This window comes from Mustela putorius, unplaced genomic scaffold, assembly GCF_011764305.1.
Source record: "Mustela putorius furo isolate JIRA1106 unplaced genomic scaffold, ASM1176430v1.1 tig00003896_pilon_pilon_pilon, whole genome shotgun sequence".
In the NCBI taxonomy this organism is placed as follows: domain Eukaryota; kingdom Metazoa; phylum Chordata; class Mammalia; order Carnivora; family Mustelidae; genus Mustela; species Mustela putorius.
Window position 1 is genome coordinate 939,665 of NW_025422045.1, and position 18,294 is coordinate 957,958.

Sequence of the window (18,294 nt, forward strand, 5' to 3'; positions counted from 1 at the left end):
AGAAATCTGGGGAACAAAACTAGTCACAGGGACTAATACGTACAAAGGTCCTGAAACATAACATCATCCCTTTCCCACTTTTTCTAGTAACTCAAAGCACGAAAACAAGTACTGGTAATCTTATCTCTCTATATTAGCTTGGTATAGCAAAGACAATGACATTTCAAGTAGCAATGGCAACATGAACAATATAAAGAACAACAGAGTCCAAAGAATTCAGATGAGTATTTTTAAAATGGTGTTCAGTGGATTCTGAGTTTAGCATGTGGTACAATCAAAGTTAAGTATCAATGTCTTTAGAAATATTCATCAATACCTCTTCCTGCATAGTAAATAAGTTGTTCACTTCTCTTTGAGAAAGGAAAAATAAGAATTAAGCTACCTAATAATTTCAAGAATTTCAGGGTGTTTTTTAAAGATTTTATTTATTTATTTGACAGAAAGAAATCACAAGTAGGCAGAGAAGCAGGCAGAGAAAGAAAGGGAAGCAGGCTCCCTGCTAAGCAGAGAGCCCGATGCAGGACTTGATCCCAGGACCATGAGATCATGACCTGAGCTGAAGGCAGAGACATAACCCAGTGAGCTACTCAGGTGCCCCAAGAATTTCAGTGGTTTGAGAAATGTACTTCAAAAGTAAAAAAAAGTATTAGTCATTTTACTAGGTATCTTAGGTATCTTTTTAATATTCAAACATTGCTGGAGAGCCTTATTTTTGTTCTAACTACACAATATAAATGCACAAAGATATCTTGACACCACTTGTCGCCAGTGAAATTTAGCAAGAGAAGATAGGTTAATCATATCTCTAGTCTAAGGATATAATGGATAGAACTTTCTAACATCCAGTAGCAATCATTTAGATTTCCAAATTGGGCTTCCCAACATCAGGTTTTTAAAAAAATGAGAACAAACCACAGTAAGATAACACTTCACACCCATCAGGATGGCTGTAATCAAAAACAGAAAGGGGTGCTTGGGTGGTTCAATCAGTTAAGCATCTGCCTCTGGCTCAGTTCATGATCCAAAGGTCCTGGGATTAGGTCCCAAATTGGGCTCCCTGCTCAGCAGGGAGTCTTGCTTCTCTCTCTCGCTCTGCACCTAACCCCACTCTTGCTATCTCTCTCTCTCAAATAAATAAATAAAATCTTAAAAAACAAACAGAACAAAATAGATAATAACAAATGTTGGCAAAGATGTGAAGAAACTGGAACCCTCACACACTGCTTGTAGGAATGTAGTGGAGGTACTCTGTAAAACAGTTTGACAGGTCCTCAAAGGCTCAACATAGAGTTAGTTACTATATTACCCAGAAATCCTAATCTTACATATATACACAAGAAAAATGAAAAGACAAGTCCAGACAAAAACCTGCATACAAATGCTTATAGCAGCAATATTCATAATGGCTTCAAAGTTAAAATAACCTCAACAGATAAACTATGGTAGATCTATACAATGGGATATTATTCATCAATAAAAAATGGAAGTACTGACATGTTACTACATGGATGAATCTTGAAAATATGCTAACAAGATGCTAAGTGAAAGAAGCTGGTCACATATTGTATCATTCCATTTATATGAAATGTCCACAATATATAAATCTAAACAAAGATTAGTGGTTGCTTAGGGATGGGAGGAGTTGGAAGGAAATGGGGATGATCGTTAATTGAGTACAAGAGTTTCTTTTTGGAGTGATGACAATGTACTAATTTAACTAATTTTACTAATTAACTGTGGTGTTGGCTGAACAGTTCTGTAAATATACTAAAATAATAATAAAATACTAAAATATACTAAAAACTATTCACTGTACAATTTAAAGCATGAATTAAATGGGATATGAACTATATCTCAATAAAGATGTCATATATATACAATTTAAGTTATATAGTTATATAGTTTTTTAATAGAAAGAATTTAAGACCAGCTAATTACCTGAGATCTTCTGAATGCTTCTTAAAAATACAAAACCTTTTACTTGGACGGTTACTATGAAAGCTGGAGAGACAAAACAGATTTTATTAATTTTATTATACAGTAAGTCTTACTAATTTATAGCTTTATTATTGTTTGTACTTAAAGTTTCTAGTTTTACGTAAAAGATCATGATATAAACAATAAAATAATGCTTGCCATCCCTGTTTAATTCAGTTTTATCTTAAATTCCACTTTATCCTTTTATTTTCTAATGAAACATATTTCTCTAAGTATATTCTTATAAGAGCAGTACCTCACCATTATATAAAAAAGGAAATACTTTAAAATTTTCTTTAAAAAGCAAAAAAACTCAAACTAATTTTTTTCATCTGTTAAGGAAGAGTTGAAGACACTTTCAAACTTCTACAAATAACATGAATCTTTACCAATCATCATTTTTTTAAAAGATTTTATTTATTATTTATTTATTTGTCAGCGAGGGAGAGAGAGCGAGTGAGCACGAGCAGGCAGAGGCAGAGGGAGAAGCAGGATCCCCGCCGAGCAAGGAGCCCAACGCAGGGCTCGATCCCAGGACCCCAGGGGATCATGACCCGAGCTGAAGGCAGCTCATGAAGGCAGATCATGACCCCACTGAGCCACTTCAGCTAATTGCCATTGTTTACCATTTGTAAAACTGAACATTTAGAGAGTTCTTTCCAACTACCAGTAGAGGTTCTGTAAAAAACAAACAAAAGCAGAACTCTTGAGCTAAAATAATACTTCCCCTAAACACAAAACAGAGAACCTCTAACTAAACTTTGTTACCAATGATAATAGCTTTCATATACCTTTTTAAATCTGGTAAAGAAAGCTCTCCTGTATTAGAAACCCAGGATTAGCTTTATTTAGCACAGTATTACTCAAAGTGGAGTCACAGTCTAGTAACATCAACCTTACTTAGGAGCTTATTTAGAAATGCAAAGTCTTGTGCCCTCTACAAACCTAACTGAATTAATCCCTGGCAGTGGGGCCCTCCAGAACATGTTTTAAAAAGTTTCTCCAGTAATTCTTAGGGCAAGCCAAAGATTGAGAAGCAGTAGCCCTAGCGAGCACTGATAGATTCAAAGTAGCCAACACACGAAGTCAATGGTCACTCTCAGATACAAGGTAACCATCATCAACACAGCACATACTTATGAGAAAATAAATACTGTGACTAGCTATAATCCCCAGAAAGTGTCCTCAGAAGACTTCTAACAGTCATTTCTTCAATTTGGGGATAAATACTATTAAGGAATTTACAAATATAAGACAATATCACAAAAATAATAATTAGGTTTTTTGAAGAAGAGAACATCAGGAGTTAGTAAACACTGAAATTGCATGCAAAAATTTGTGCCATAACTGTTTCTCCAGAAGAATAAATCCAAGATTTTATCTGATACCCAAAGAATGTGAACCAAAAGAAGTTATTTTTTAAATGAGATTTAAAAAGTTACTTTTAAAAGCTATTTTTTCTTTTTCTTTAGACAGACTATTTTGGTTTTTTTGGTAAGAGGAGAGAAAAAAAATTACATTTTAGGGTCTTTGATGGCTTCCATTCTGCCTACAACTGGTAACTTATTAAGATATTGGCATTTTGGGGAGCCTGGATGGCTCAGTTGGTTAAGCAACTGCCTTCAGCTCAGGTTCATGATCATGGAGTCCCGAGATCGAGTCCCCCCATCGTGCTCACTACTCGTCAGGGAGTCTGCTTCTCCCTCTAACCCTCCCCATTCTCATGCTCTCTCTCTCTCTCTCTCAAATAAAAAAATAAAATCTTTAAAAAAAATGTTGGTATTTTAAAATTCAGTTGTCTGAACCCAGTTTATAAAAAAAAATTATACTACCCCTTTACTTATATTTGCTATACAAATTCCATCCTTTTATTATTATTATTATAGGAAGGAAAAAGTGGTTCTATAGCTCACAAATAAGAAGGAAAAAATTCTCCTACTTCCTATTAGATCTGCATAAAATTAATAACAATATAGATATGAATTTTAAAAGAAAAAAAGGTTATGATTTTAAAAACAATACAGTAAAAACATGTTAAAATTTAGGTTTTAAAAATTCACCGTCTAGTTATATGACTATATATAATTATCAAAACTCATTTAGCTGTTCTCTAAACATAGGTTAATTTCATTGTGTATAAATTATACCTAAGACCAGAAAGAAAAAATCCCTTTGACCATATTTTCTTAATAATCTTAAATCAGTACAATTAACAACTTTGTTTTTGATGAAACAAACATCAACAATATTGATGGTATGCCTCCTGTTTAAGACATTATAACAGAGGTTGAAGATACAAAAAAAAGAAAGAGGGCAAGCTGTCAAGGTCCAGGGGTGAGTGGGGGAAGAGGGAAAAGTCCAATAGCAGCTGGCACAGCCTAATAAATGCTTTTAAAATGAATTAATACATATTCATAAATAATTGTAAGATAAATGTTAACAATGACACATACAAAGTTTTGTGGCTGCATGAAGGAAAACTGCAGGTAAATGGAATAGAAGCCAACTGGCAATCAGGAGTTCATTTTAGTTAAGATGGTCACTCTATGCTATGAGCTGTGTTAAGACTGATGATTCACAGACCTGTACCCCCGAAGCAAGTAATACATTATATGCTAATTTTAAAAAAAAGAAGAAGAAGGTCACTCTACTGCCTTACTCCAAGCAAAGCAAAGCAAAGAGCAAGATACAGAGGGATTTTCAAGAAAATAAGCATTAAAGGGGCTGAAAAAGTGGTCAAAAATTAAATATTGTAAGATCTTATACTCTCCAGAATATTTGAACTTCATGACTATTAATGTTAGGAAGGTAAAGGATTTTAGGCCAAAAATGACCTGACCAGACATGCTTACTATAGTACCAGAAGAAAGGAAGAACTGGATTGGGGGTGGGGGCCCAACCCACTGAGCCACCCAGGTGCATGTCAGTTATGATGCTATCACAATAATCCAACAGTTCTTCTAATGACTATTCTTTAATGCAAATAAATCTATACAAAACATATGATGAACTCAAGCGTATCTTCTAAAAATCAATTCTGTGCTCTGTCTTATCCATTGTATAGGAACAAACTGTTATACCAGCTTTCTTTTTCCTTGGAAAAATTTTAAAACACCCTTCAAAGCCTTAGTGAAATGTCATTTATAGAATACCTCCCCTTATTTCCTATTTAAAGAACTCATTTTTACTTTCTCTGTGCTCTCATAGTCATTTGTTTACTATCTTAAGCTAGGTAAATATCATCTCTTCTACTAAAGTGTGAAAATTAGAGGCAAGTACTTTATCCACAATACATAATAATGACAACTTAGAAATGATAACAACTATAATTACTTGAATATCTCCCAAGTAAAAATCATTTTGTTAAGCACTTTAAGTATATTTTGTAATTATCACGATGACTTTCTCTCTCTTTTTTTTTTTTTTACAATGACTTTCTTTTTAAGAAAAGGAAACTGGGAGTCAGGTTAAGTAACTTGCCCAAAGTCACAGAGGTAATAAGTGGTGAAGCTTGGATTCAAATCCAGATTTGTCTGATTCTTCACCACCAGCTTGCCATACTTTTTACTTAGCAAATAGTAAATGCTGTTAGAAAAAGAGATATTAAGGCATGAGAAGCTCAGCCTCCAAGGAATGCTACTTAAGAGATGTGATCTTTACCAGCAAGTATCAAGTCAACCTGAGTAGAGGCATCCTGGACATATATTTCCCATCTTGGAAAAGCATACACCAGGGTCTGTGGTGGGAAGAGCAGTCTACTCACCCCTGCTTCTCCTAAGTAACAACCAACAGCATTTTAGTTCTCTGTATAATATGATTTGTAACTCAGAATTGAGAAGTGGAGGCATAGGCCACTAATCGGGTAAACTCTTCAACAATTTTACCTTCCTATGTATAATAAAGCTTAATTATTGGAAATTTAAAAAGAGAGATATGAAATATTTATGTCTGTCAAGTTAATTCTATTACATGTAGAAAAAACCTTTCTTCTACATTGTATTGAGGAATAATAACAATATTATGTGGTAATTTGTTTCCATTTTTTTCAGGTGACTTCTATTGCCACCTGAAGGCTGTAAGCAAATAAGATGCAGTAATTTAAACAACCAAATCCAAATAATACTACTTTTAAAAAATCACTTAAAATTACATGTTTAATAGTGCTCTTCTTCAAGTCTTATTCCAAAAAGGTTCCAATGCATCAAGATTTTTTAATACCCTCTTTCAAGATTCTATTTAGAGCCCTTCAAAATTACAAATAATGACTTGCTATTTGTAATTTGCTAGGTGACATGGCAAATACAAATAGCCCCTTCTTCTCACAGAAATAATAGAGACACAAACAAATATAATAAAAGGCAAAAATAAGTGAATCATACACAGCTCAAAGTGAAAAATAATCTCTGTGAGTGGCTACAGTGATCAGACACTCCAAAAAAGCGGGGAGCCTGCTTCCTCCTCTCTCTCTCTGCCTGCCTCTCTGCCTACTTGTGATCTCTGTCAAATAAATAAATGAAATATTTTTTTAAAATGAGATATGCAATAAACTTTATTCTGGGGAAGAGTAGTCAGTTTATGGGGATGGGGCAAAAAAAAGAAAAAAAAAAAAGACCAGAGGGAAAGAGACCAACTGAGAGTACAGAAATGGAATAGGATAGAGATTTAAAGTACTCATCCTTAAGAGAAAATGAAGCTCCTATACATACAGGACTCAACCTATAATATGAATCCACACTGGGCAGAGATAATCATGGCCATTCAATGGACAATACCTAAGACAGTGAAGGAGGCAAGCGTACCAGCAGATAAAAAGGAAAAGAGACCTACCAAACCCTGAGAATGGCAACGGAAGCTTTCAGTTCCTAAGAGGCTAACAATGAGTAGGAACTCAGTGTGTGAAGTCAACAAACATCAGGGTCGTGGCTCGCTGGGAATCGGAAAAAGGGTATTGAGGGAGGTGGGCTAATTGGCAATGTTCTGGAATAGAATGGATTTGAAGGTTCTGTAGGACAGATGGGAAGCCTATAATAAACGGGAGAGGGAAAGGTGAAATGACCCTTGCTTTAATAAAACAGAAAACATTTTCCAATTTGACCCCTACAAATTAAGGGCAGAATTAAAACCCCATGCAGGCAACCCTGTATTTGTCACAGAAAGAAGAAACATTCGACACAGCAGTATATTGGGGGAAAGGATACCTGGGGCCTGGTTTAGAAGAATGAAATATAGGTGTAGACCACTGCAATAGTAGTGAAGCAGAGTAGCAAACGGCACAAAGGGGAGTCTCAGAAAACCATAATGCACAGTGACTGATCAAGAGAACTTCACGGGCTTAAGAAACCTGGGACAGTAAACTATTTCCAGGATGTGTTCCACATTCACAGAAATGATGCCCTGAAAGAGTATTTGGGTGGTGGTTGTGTGTTATTCTGGACAGATGATAATGTTTGGCTCATCTGTATTCTTTTTAGAACCTAGTGAGTCAAAAGTAAAAATACATATAAAGTAATTAGAAATACAGAGTTGGATCTCATGAAGACTAAGGATTAAAATCAGAAGACTTAAAGTTGAAAGGTAAACGTGACAGTAGTTGAGTTACTGAAGAAAAAAAAAAAAGGAATGTAAAGAAGCAAGATGAGTTAAAGGAAGAAAAGGCAAAGAAACAGAGTAGCCAAAAAGGAAGAAAAAAGATAGTGGTAACAGTTTAATAGAAGCTGAAGAGGAGGCTTTCACAATTGAGTGAGGACAACTTCAAATACTCTAAAAAAGTCATGGAGTAGTAAGAGCAAAAATAAAGTGAATAAACACGGTGATAAATAATCCTTAAAGGAGGACTGTTAATTGGTAGATGGGGATGATATTCAAAAGGTAGAGAGAAATGAATCACAAATAAGCTAGTAAACACTTTTATTTATTTATTTATTTATTTAAAGTAGGCTCCATGCCTAGCATAGAGCCCAATACAGGGCTAAATTCAGGCTGAGGTCCTGAGACTGAGTCCTAAGCTGACCTTAAGAATCAGACACTTAACCAAGTTAGCCACCCAGGTGCCCCATTACAAACACTCATGGTAAAAGGAAGACAAAAAATAAGGACAGTAGACAGTAGGGATAAATTTCCCTTGTCTTAAAAAAATTACCTGAAAATGTTTATAAGTAGAAGGAATCTGGGAGAGAGAAGAATTGAAGTTGCAAGTTAAATGAATAAGACTGTGTAAGAACTAGAGGAGACCACGGACAGGGTTAGCTTTGGAGAAGTGGAACATATTTGATTTCTGAGATCAATGTCTAGAATAAAAGTAACAAGAAAAAACATTTGACGTTTTAAAGATTATTTAAAATGATGACTTCCAACTGAGTACTTCCTAGGAGGCCAGGTTAACAGCTAAGAGACTACAATAAAATCTCCAGAGAACTGTAGAGAAGTTTAAATAAACATTGTAGATAAATACTACATCAAAAACGAATGATGTACTTTATGTTGGCTAACTGACTATAATAAAAATTTTAAAAACCCTAAAAAAAGCATTAAAAATTAAAAAATAAATAAAGAAGTATTTTAAAATAAAAAGATAAGGCCGAGTCAAAGTTAAAAACTACAAAGTTAGAGGTGACTGAATCAAACACCGGTTGAGTAGTCTAGAACTGAGCATATACTTCAGGAGAGGAAGATGTTCCAGTCTCATGTTGGGTTTTATGCCAAGTGAGCATGACTAAAAATGTAAAGGATCCTAGAACAAAAACAAAGCAGCAACCAAAACAGATGACCCTGAGAGTGAGGTTGACTATAAAGTGAAATAGGTGCTACGGGTCTGGAAAAAGGAGTCAAAGTCCTAAAAACTCAAAAGGAGTTACCCGTATAGGGTAATGGGAATTGAAAAGAAATGAAAGTATGTATGATGAGATTAAAATTGGTACTGTGGTATAAGAAAGGGGGTATAACGATGGGTGTTAAGTAGGGCATGTATTGCATGGAGCACTGGGTGTTACACAGAAACAATGAATCATGGAACAGTACATCAAAAACTAATGATGGGGGCACCTGGGTGGCTCAGTGGGCTAAAGCCTCTGCCTTCAGCTCAGGTAATGATCCCAGGGTCCTGGGATTGAGCCCCGCATCGGGCTCTCTGCTCAGCGGGGAGCCTGCTTCCCTCTCTCTCTCTGCCTGCCTCTCTGCCTACTTGTGATCTCTGTCTGTCAAAAAAAAAAAACAACAAAAACAAAAACAAAAACAAAAAACTAATGATGGACTACAGTGACTAACATAACACAATAAAAAAAAAATGTTTTTAAAGGGGGGGCTACAATAACTTAACGGTTGATGTGAAGCACTGGCACTGAAGAAGTCCAAGTACCTGAGGTCAGGCTAATAAGGGGGAAATAACAAATGAGAGAGGTGATAAGCTATCAAGAAAGGTAGACAAATCCTTGAAAACCATAGCTGATAAGACCAGAAAATAACATAGAGGTCATTTTATGATCTGTAAAAAAATAACTTTTATACTTCAATTTCTAACTTTAAAAAAAAAAAAAAAAGGAACAACCTCACTTTGCATAATCAACGTAACTGCTCTATATCTAAATAATTTTGGGCTATTTTTCAGAAAATAAAAATCCATCGTAAGGGATGCCTCTATTAATGAGATACAAATGAAAGCAACGTGGGCTGTGAAGGCTTTCTCTGCATAAAGCAAATATTAGGTACTCAAATAACCAAAGTTGAAAGAATTTAAAAAAAGAATTCCAACAGTGGCCTAATGACTGGAATAGTCTCTCATTCCACTGAAGGATAGATGGTTTGATGGACAGTCAGACAGAAGAGAAAAAAACAGACCTAATAAAGTTCCTAACATCACCAGAAACCCTAGAGTCTCTCAAAGTAACTGCGTTGAAAAGAATAATATTCATGAGATTATATATATTTGTTTGGTAAATATATTTAAAACATTTGATTTTCTAGACTTGAAAATGACCATTTAAAAAATTCTGTAGAAAAAAAATACCCATAGAGAAACCATTTCCCTAACAAACCTATCCTAATTTCTTAGTCTAACTATTCTTACAATTTTAGTTCCAATAATTTTATGAGTTATGATGCTAGAAAAAATAGTACCAGGCATTATTCTAAAAAGTTCACTATAACTAGACATTTAGTTCCTTAAAGAGAAAAACTGGCTTCTAAAAGGGTAACTGTTTTGTTTTTTTAAGATTTTATTTATTTATTTGAGAGCGAATGAGTGAGACAGAGCATGAGGAGAAGGTCAGAGGGAGAAGCAGACTCCCCAAGGAGCAGGAAACCCGATGTGGGACTCAATCCCGGAAGTCCAGGATCATAACCTGAGCCGAAGGTAGTTGCTCAACCAACTGAGCCACCCAGGCGCCCTAAAAGGATAACTGTTTTAAAACAAACTTTCTGAACTACAATTTTAATTGGTAATTACAGATGTTTAACTCATCTTACCTCATCATATGATTTACATAGGCTTTGCTACAGCTAGTGTTGTATCTGCAAAAACTACAATGGACATACGTAGGAAAATGATTTGCAAAATCTTTTATTTCGGAACAACACTCAATGCACTTGTGAATTCCCCGACGATACCTTATGGAGATATAAAGAAAACGATAAAAATATATTTTAAGACAAAAATAATAAGGAAGGGCCTTATTAATATTCTGTTAATTAAGGACAAGATGTTTAAATAAACATGCTTAAACAGTTATAATTTGAAAATTTGTTATGGAACAACAGCTACAGTAAGTGTAAACAATCTAACTTAAGTCAGTGTTTTCCATTGGCATAAAAGGGATTAAATTAAGCAATACAAACATCACAAGATTTAAGCAGAACACATAATAATACCAGTATAATAAATGAATATTATAAAAAAATAATTCAAGTACTGTGCAATAATTGTAAGAAAATACCTTTTTATTATTTGCTTGGCCTTTATGTCATAGTGATAGCATATAAATGTACAAGAGAGTTGTGTAATAGGTAAAATTATATTAAATAAAGTTTTTATACTTAAGATTAAATTAGTGTTATATATGAGGAATAAAAGATTACCTTAAGTTCCTCAATGCTGTATTGACTTTACTTTTTTTATTGCTACTAGCCAATGTGCTTTGTTTCTTTTGCATATTAGAGATTTTTGATTTATATTTAGATTTACTTCCATTAGGCTTACTTGCATTAGGTTTACTTGTATTGGATTTAGTTGGATTAGGTTTGCTTGTGTTAGATTTTGTGGGATTTTTAGCAGTTATATTTTTAGTCCTTGGAGGTGAGAGCTGAAGGGTAGAAGTGCTTGCACTAATTGAAGGTGTAGTTGAAGATCCTGACTGAAGCGGTCCAACTGAAGCTCGAATAGTAACCTACAAAAATGGAGATAATGTTTGCTTTAGAAAATTAATCATGGCATTAGTATTGAAATATCACTGTATAACAAAAAGTTAAACATCAAGTACTTGGAAAGGGAAAGTATAAACTATAATTGGATAAGCCTTTCATTTATTCTAAATGTTCATCCCAATTAATGAAATTAAACTTGATATTTATTCACTTGTAATATTACATTTTTTGTATTGATATCAGTCATGTTAACAGTTATTAATATATAATTAGGAGTTAATGCAAATTATATGACTATTAAAAGAGCACATTCCATAGCTATTTTTATGCTCTGATACAACTTAAATAATTCACAGAGATCAAAATTTAAATCTCAGAGCCCAAAAAACAATTCTAGAAAGGCCTGCATTAACCCTCAAAAACTATAAAATAACAAGATCTAGAGTAAACATGACCTCCTCTTTCCAGGGGATCATTAGGCAGGATTTATGTATACATAGGTTATGGGAGAGGTTACATCAATCAATTCATTATACTGATAAAGAGTTTACTAATATTTAGAATTTCCTTAAAGAGAACTAATATAAAGTTTATCATTTAGTATCCAGAAATTGTATTTTTTGGTTGGCAATAAAAAACAATTGCCTACCAACATTCTCATTGATCATTAAACTATACCTCTCCCATGTATTTGTCCTATGGAATACATGTGTTTTGGTATCACTCAAAAGCACTGGACTAGGAATCAAAAGACTTGAGTTTAAATCTCATACCATGCCTTCCTAGCCATGTGACCTTGGGTAAGTAACTTTTCTTCTTCTTTATCTATAATATGGGGCAATAACTGTCTTGCTTTCCTCACTGGATTGCTGTATGGATTAAATAATAGAATGTATGAAAAAGCATACCAAAAGCCTTATTCTAAGGTGCTATAAAAACATTTAGTATCATTATTAATATTATTACTACTATTATTAATAAGGGAAAATATGAGAGAGGACTGCACTGCTTACATTAGTGTTCTGCATGTCTAGTCCCAGCATGGAATGAATGGACTGCAGGGAAGGATGCTGGATAGCTTCTCTTGCTCTAGGTCTTCAGAGCATGGCTTTATATTGTTTTAGTTAATTCAAATAACAGACATACCCACATTCAAAGGTAAGTACCCAAAGCCAAATATAAATGTTTTGGGGATTATTTCACTTTGGATTATCCATGCCTCTGTTTCCCTCCACTGGAGCAAATATTCAAGAGCTGACTGTATATAAAGAAGTCAGAGAAAACAGAGGTATATAAGGCAAAAAGGGAAAAGTAAATTACAATCATCAGTATGCAGTCAGACATGTTGTTTGCTCACTTAAAACATAATGCTATCCAGCAGCAGAACTTGCTTCTCTGAGAATAGACTCAGTAATAACTGCAATAAATATTTCAAAACCTATGGCACTCAAGGCACTATACCAGATGCTGAAGACACAAAGATAAAACATGAGTCCCGATCTCAAGCATCTTATAGTTTAGCAGATAAAACCAACATATACACTGCCAACTGGAATAGCTCAAACATAGCCTATATAATATTGACACAACACACTGACCCAGGGAATAGTTAATCTAGTTGCACTTTTTACAAAGGAGTATCACTTTAGCACAGCACACACCACTGACCATAAAACAGTGGTTAGAAGTTTATCTTTTCTAGATACAGAAATAACAAAACCTAAAATTAAAGGCTTACTAAAAATCAGGCATCATTTTTTAAAGTATTGTATTTAATAAATAAAAGAAGGCAGGAGTTAATTTCTATTATCATATAAAATGTTAAAATACAACACATTTAAACTCACTTTTGTTCCAGGAGGCAACCCTTCCAGTTGTTTAGGTTTTATAAATGTTCTATGATGTTGAGTCTTATGATCCATTTTCTCTTTGCATGTCAAAAACTGCAGTCTGCATTTTGTACAACGATGTATTCCTTTTTTCTGTTTAAAAACAGAAAAAGGGAGGAAAAATAATTTCTACAACCACAAATATTGTGTGCTTAAACTGCTCTGATTTCATTTTAATGATACCTAAATAATTTTAAAACTAGTACTTTATACCACCCATATAAATAACAGCAAAATATTGTTTCATTTTTTACATACTCTGCATTAGTATTTGGGTTTCAAAAATGTCTGTTCCTATACGGAAACTGAACATAAAAGTATCTGTAGGTTCTTTTTTTTTTTTTTTTTTTAATTTTATTTTTTCAGTGTTCCAAGATTCATTATATCTGTAGGTTAATGGAAGTTCTCTCAACAGTGGTGTGAAAGCTCATCTAATTGTGATTTTACAGTGTTTAGACACATGGTTAAAAAGAGCTATACTACGTTTTTATCCTGGAAAAAAAGTAAATTCTTTTTAATCTTTGCTATTTTAAGTTGGTTGACAAGCTGGTAAAATAAATTCAAATATTTAACCAGACATTTCAAAAAAGGTTGTTATAGAAATGGTTGTATAAAGTAGTGCTTTCTAATGTAACTTTCTGCAATGATGAAAATGTTCTACAGCTACACTGTCCAATATGGTAGCCTCTAGCCACATAGGTTATTGAGCACCTGAAATGTGCTAAGTGCAACACAGGAACGGATTTTTAAATTTTATTTGACTTTAAGTAATTTTAACTTCAACAGCCACATGAACATTGAACAGTGTTGAGATGGAGACATAAATCAGACAACTACTGCTAATCTATTTACTGATTAAGATCCCTTGTGTGAGTCCCTCTTTAAACCCAATCCTGCTATTATTCTATAGCTGGAAAACAAGATTCAAGAAAAATCTAAATCATTCCCCCATTACTAGTCACTGGCACTGCCAACTCCTGACCCAGTTTTCTTTCTACTATATAATAGCATCTACAATCTTATTCATATGCTCTCATTAAGAAATGATATATGTATGTACATATATATATATACACACACACACTTAAACAATACATAAATACAAAAGAATGTTTTCTCAAAAGTTACATTCTGCCAAATATATCACCATTTCCATTAAAATACACTCAATCATTTATAAAATTCGAACAAGGTAATATACTGAGAAGTACCTGGCACAGTTACTAGCATACAGCAGGCATTTCATAAATCAAAGCTCTTTACAAAATTCAAAGAAATGTATAAATATAATGGGTTTGTATTACTATTCTAGTTGCATCTTAAGACTATTTTAGAAGTGTGGTGCATTGGATTTATCATAGATACAGGCAATTTTTTAAAATTCACTTATATGTGCTGAGGGAATAGGCAGAAAAAGAGAAAACTCAGCTAAGAAACAGATACTAAGGCAAAGGACAGAAAGAAAGTTCACCAGAATCCAATTCCCAGAAACCTCTTCTCTATCTATAATCACTCCCCAGGTTATCTCATCTAGTTTCATGGCTTTAAATACAATCTATCCATCTGTCTACTTGACATCACTACCTAAGCAGCACTAATTACAGGGACAAAATTGAATTCTGGATTTTCTCCCTATCTTCCTGTCCCCCCCCCCAAATCTGTTTTCTCAGTTTTCCTCCTATGATAGTATATGAAAATTCCATTCTTGCAGCTCCTTTGGACAAACACTTGGTAGCTCACCCCATATTAAAACCTGTCAGCTCTACCTTTGGGAACTTTCATCATCTTTCTACCCCTCATTACCTACTACTGACTGGTCCAAGCCACTCACCTGGACTCCTTTATATTCTTCCTGTCATGTTCTTTCCTCCATGTGGTCTATTCTCCCCATAGGTGCCAATGATCTTAAAACACAGCAGATTGTTCAGACACTTAGATGCTCTGATAGTTTTCTAAAGCCCTGTTCCTGGTTTACAAGGCGCTGCATAAACTGGCCTATGCTTTATCACTACAAGCTTACCTCTTACTAGTTTTCCTCATACTAGTTTACTCTGCTCTAGCCACAGCTGGTCTCTTAGCTGTTCTTTGAGTGCCCCATGTCTATATTTACTTCAATGCCTACAGAATATTTCTCTTCCCAGATTTCCACATGGCTTATTCCTTATTTCCTTCAGAAAGGCTCCTGTTTTACCACACCACATACATAAACAAGCAACCGTTTCTCCACTCCCAACACCTCCCTGGTACTCTCTACCCTCCACATTTTCCTTCCACAGTACTATTACCAGCTAGCAAGCATATACATTCAAACGTAAGTCCACATATATTTATCTTCCTTTACTATAATTCAAATTCCAGAAGGCACAAACTTTGTTTTATTTACTGCTAATATAGTACCCAAAACAGCCCCTGGCACACAGTAAGGCATGCAATAGATATTTGTTAAATAACTGGACTGTGAGGCAGAAAGCAAGAGACTGATAAAGTACAAATGAGAAGCAGGTACAATTTAACTAGTTCAAAACGTCTGCCATTCCATTCAATGAACATTTGTCCAGTCATGAGATAGGCTAATTAATCCTCTATTCTCTTAGTTGGACCTAAGTCTTAAACATGTCTCTTATGTATGAATGCATTTCAAAGCAATAAAAGTAATAAACAGTACATTTTAAAATAACATCATGTTCAGTCAATGAAACAGTGATCTGTTCCAAGGCTAGAGGACTAATGATCTGTTTTGTACTTTTTTGATACATATACCACACTGTTTGGGAGACTCGAGGGATTTAAGAGTTAATTCTGACTATACGTAATTTCTGCCCTTAGACCTAAGGTCAATGTGAAATCTGGGTCTCTGGAAAAGCAGTATAAGCCTGGGCTCTGAAGTGCAATTTTAATTCTGCTTTTTATTAGGTAGTAGGACACTGAGCAGGTTGCTTTCTCTAAAACTCTGACTCACCTAAAAGTTAGAAATAATAGTACATATATGGTGATTGTGAAGATGATAATACTTGTGAAGATGATAAATACTTGCCATAAGGTAAGTAACTTCATATGTTAACTGCTTAAAATTCTTACTAAAGATCTAATGAACATATCTTACACATCTGAAATCACTTTTATTCTTTCTTAAAAGTCATACAAAGATTGTTAACTCTAAAATCACCCAAGACTTAATCCAGCTTTTTTTTAAAAAAAGATTATTTATTTATTCATTTGACAGAGAGAGGTCACAAGTAGGCAGAGAGGCAGGCAGAGAGAGAGGAGTAAGCAGGCTCCCCGCCAAGCAGAGAGCCTGACATAGGGCTCGATTCCAGGACCCTGGGATCATGACCCGAGCTGAAGGCAGAGGCTTTAACCCACTGAGCTCTTAATACAGCTTTTTAAAAGAAAGTTACAACCAAAGTTTTTGAAGACAATAAAATGAGCCACAGAACCAACAATTCTTATTGTCTAATACCGCACTAATGATGTAATCTTAACTATAAGTTTATAGTCCTACTCAGCTATGGTGTTCCAATTCAAAAATAATTACGCAAATTGTAAATATCTTGAAGGATGCTGATGATCCTTATTAATAGATTCCCCTCCCTTTACTCTGTTTACCTTCCTAAATATTCCATATAAAAAAAAGAAAAACTGGCAACAATCGCAAGACAAAACATATAACTCAGTGTATAAAAACCTTATAAATCACATAGCCCACACAGTGGGTCCACACATCTCTCTCATAATTATCATTCTTCCCATTTCTACATCTCACTCTGGAGTTTAAGAAAGCACATGGGGAAAATTATGATAAAAGATCCATAATGAAACAGCACTACCATTTTATATCTCATTCTCCCATTCAAATTTAAGCCCAAAGATGAAATAAAGAGTACCAAGAATAGGGTTTCCAGAACTCTATTCCTCAAAAAATGTTAATACATATTATGCAAATAAAGGGCTCAAGGGCCAAAAAAAATAATGGGAACTAATAAGCACTATACCTGTTGCTTGGAGATTTACAATATTCATTAGCATATTAAAAGCTCTGAGAAGTCCTGTTTTAAAAAACAGACAAGCAAAACTATTTGATATTGTTTAAGTATTTGCCAAATTTCTTTCTTTTCTAGTAACCATTTGGGGGAAAACATCCATTAACACCTGATGGAACACTGTTGGGGAAACCTAGAATAGAAAGATTTTGCCAGAACTTCTCAAAGATGATTATCATCCCAACATCTCACCACAGCATAGGAGATACTAAATTCACTTGGATAAAGAGGATAAAACTGGATAAAAAAATTCACTTGGATATTCACTTTGATAATATATTTTATAAATATATATATACATATACATTTTACACACCCACAATGGAATATTAGTTCTAAAAAAATGAAATCCTGCCATTTGTAGTGACACAGGTACAACTATAGAGTATTATGCTAACTGAAATAAGTCAGAGAAAGACGATTACTATATGATTCACTCATATGTAGAATTTAAGAAACAACAAGCAAACACGGCGGGGGGGGGCAAACCAAGAATCAGACCCCTACCTGTAGAGAACAAACTGATGGTTACAGGAGGGGAGGTGCCCAGGAGGATGGGTTAGATAGTAATGGGGATAAAGGAGGGCACTTGTTGTAATGAACATTGGGTATCTTAAATAAGTGTTGAATCACAAAATTCTACACTGAAAACTAATATTACACTTTATGTTAACTAACTGGAATTTAAATAAAAATGTAAAAAGATTTCACTTGGAAATTCTACTTTTATGATCTTTCCAAGTTAAAAACCACAACCTGATTTCATGACAATCGAATGATTAGAACTGAAAGCAAAGAGAACACCAACCAGCATGCCAATTTCATCAATAATAAAAAAGTGCAATGAGCTGGTTAGGGAGGAGGCAAAACTTGATTACATGATCAGATTCAGTAAATCCAGTGACTTGTGATTTTGTCAAAGACACTGTTGTTGAGGGGCACCTGGGTGGCTCAGTTGGTTAAGCGGCTGCCTTCGGCGTAGGTCATGATCCCAGATTCCTGAGATGGAACCCCACATGGGGCTCCTGCTCAGC

General features: G+C 34.5%; 1 protein-coding gene across 14 annotated transcripts in view; it reads right to left on the bottom strand.

The window, feature by feature from the left end:
- The window catches only part of ZNF280D (zinc finger protein 280D), a 136,855-nt gene that overhangs the window by 52,558 nt on the left and 66,003 nt on the right, over positions 1–18,294 (bottom strand). For all 14 annotated transcript variants that reach the window (XM_045067591.1, XM_045067589.1, XM_045067583.1 and 11 more), the window contains 4 exons: positions 13,179–13,313; positions 11,047–11,354; positions 10,438–10,578; positions 1,939–2,001 (listed from right to left, as the gene is read on the bottom strand). In XM_045067591.1, the coding sequence (XP_044923526.1) occupies positions 1,939–2,001; positions 10,438–10,578; positions 11,047–11,354; positions 13,179–13,313 (647 nt within the window). The remainder of the gene's footprint in view (positions 1–1,938; positions 2,002–10,437; positions 10,579–11,046; positions 11,355–13,178; positions 13,314–18,294) is intronic.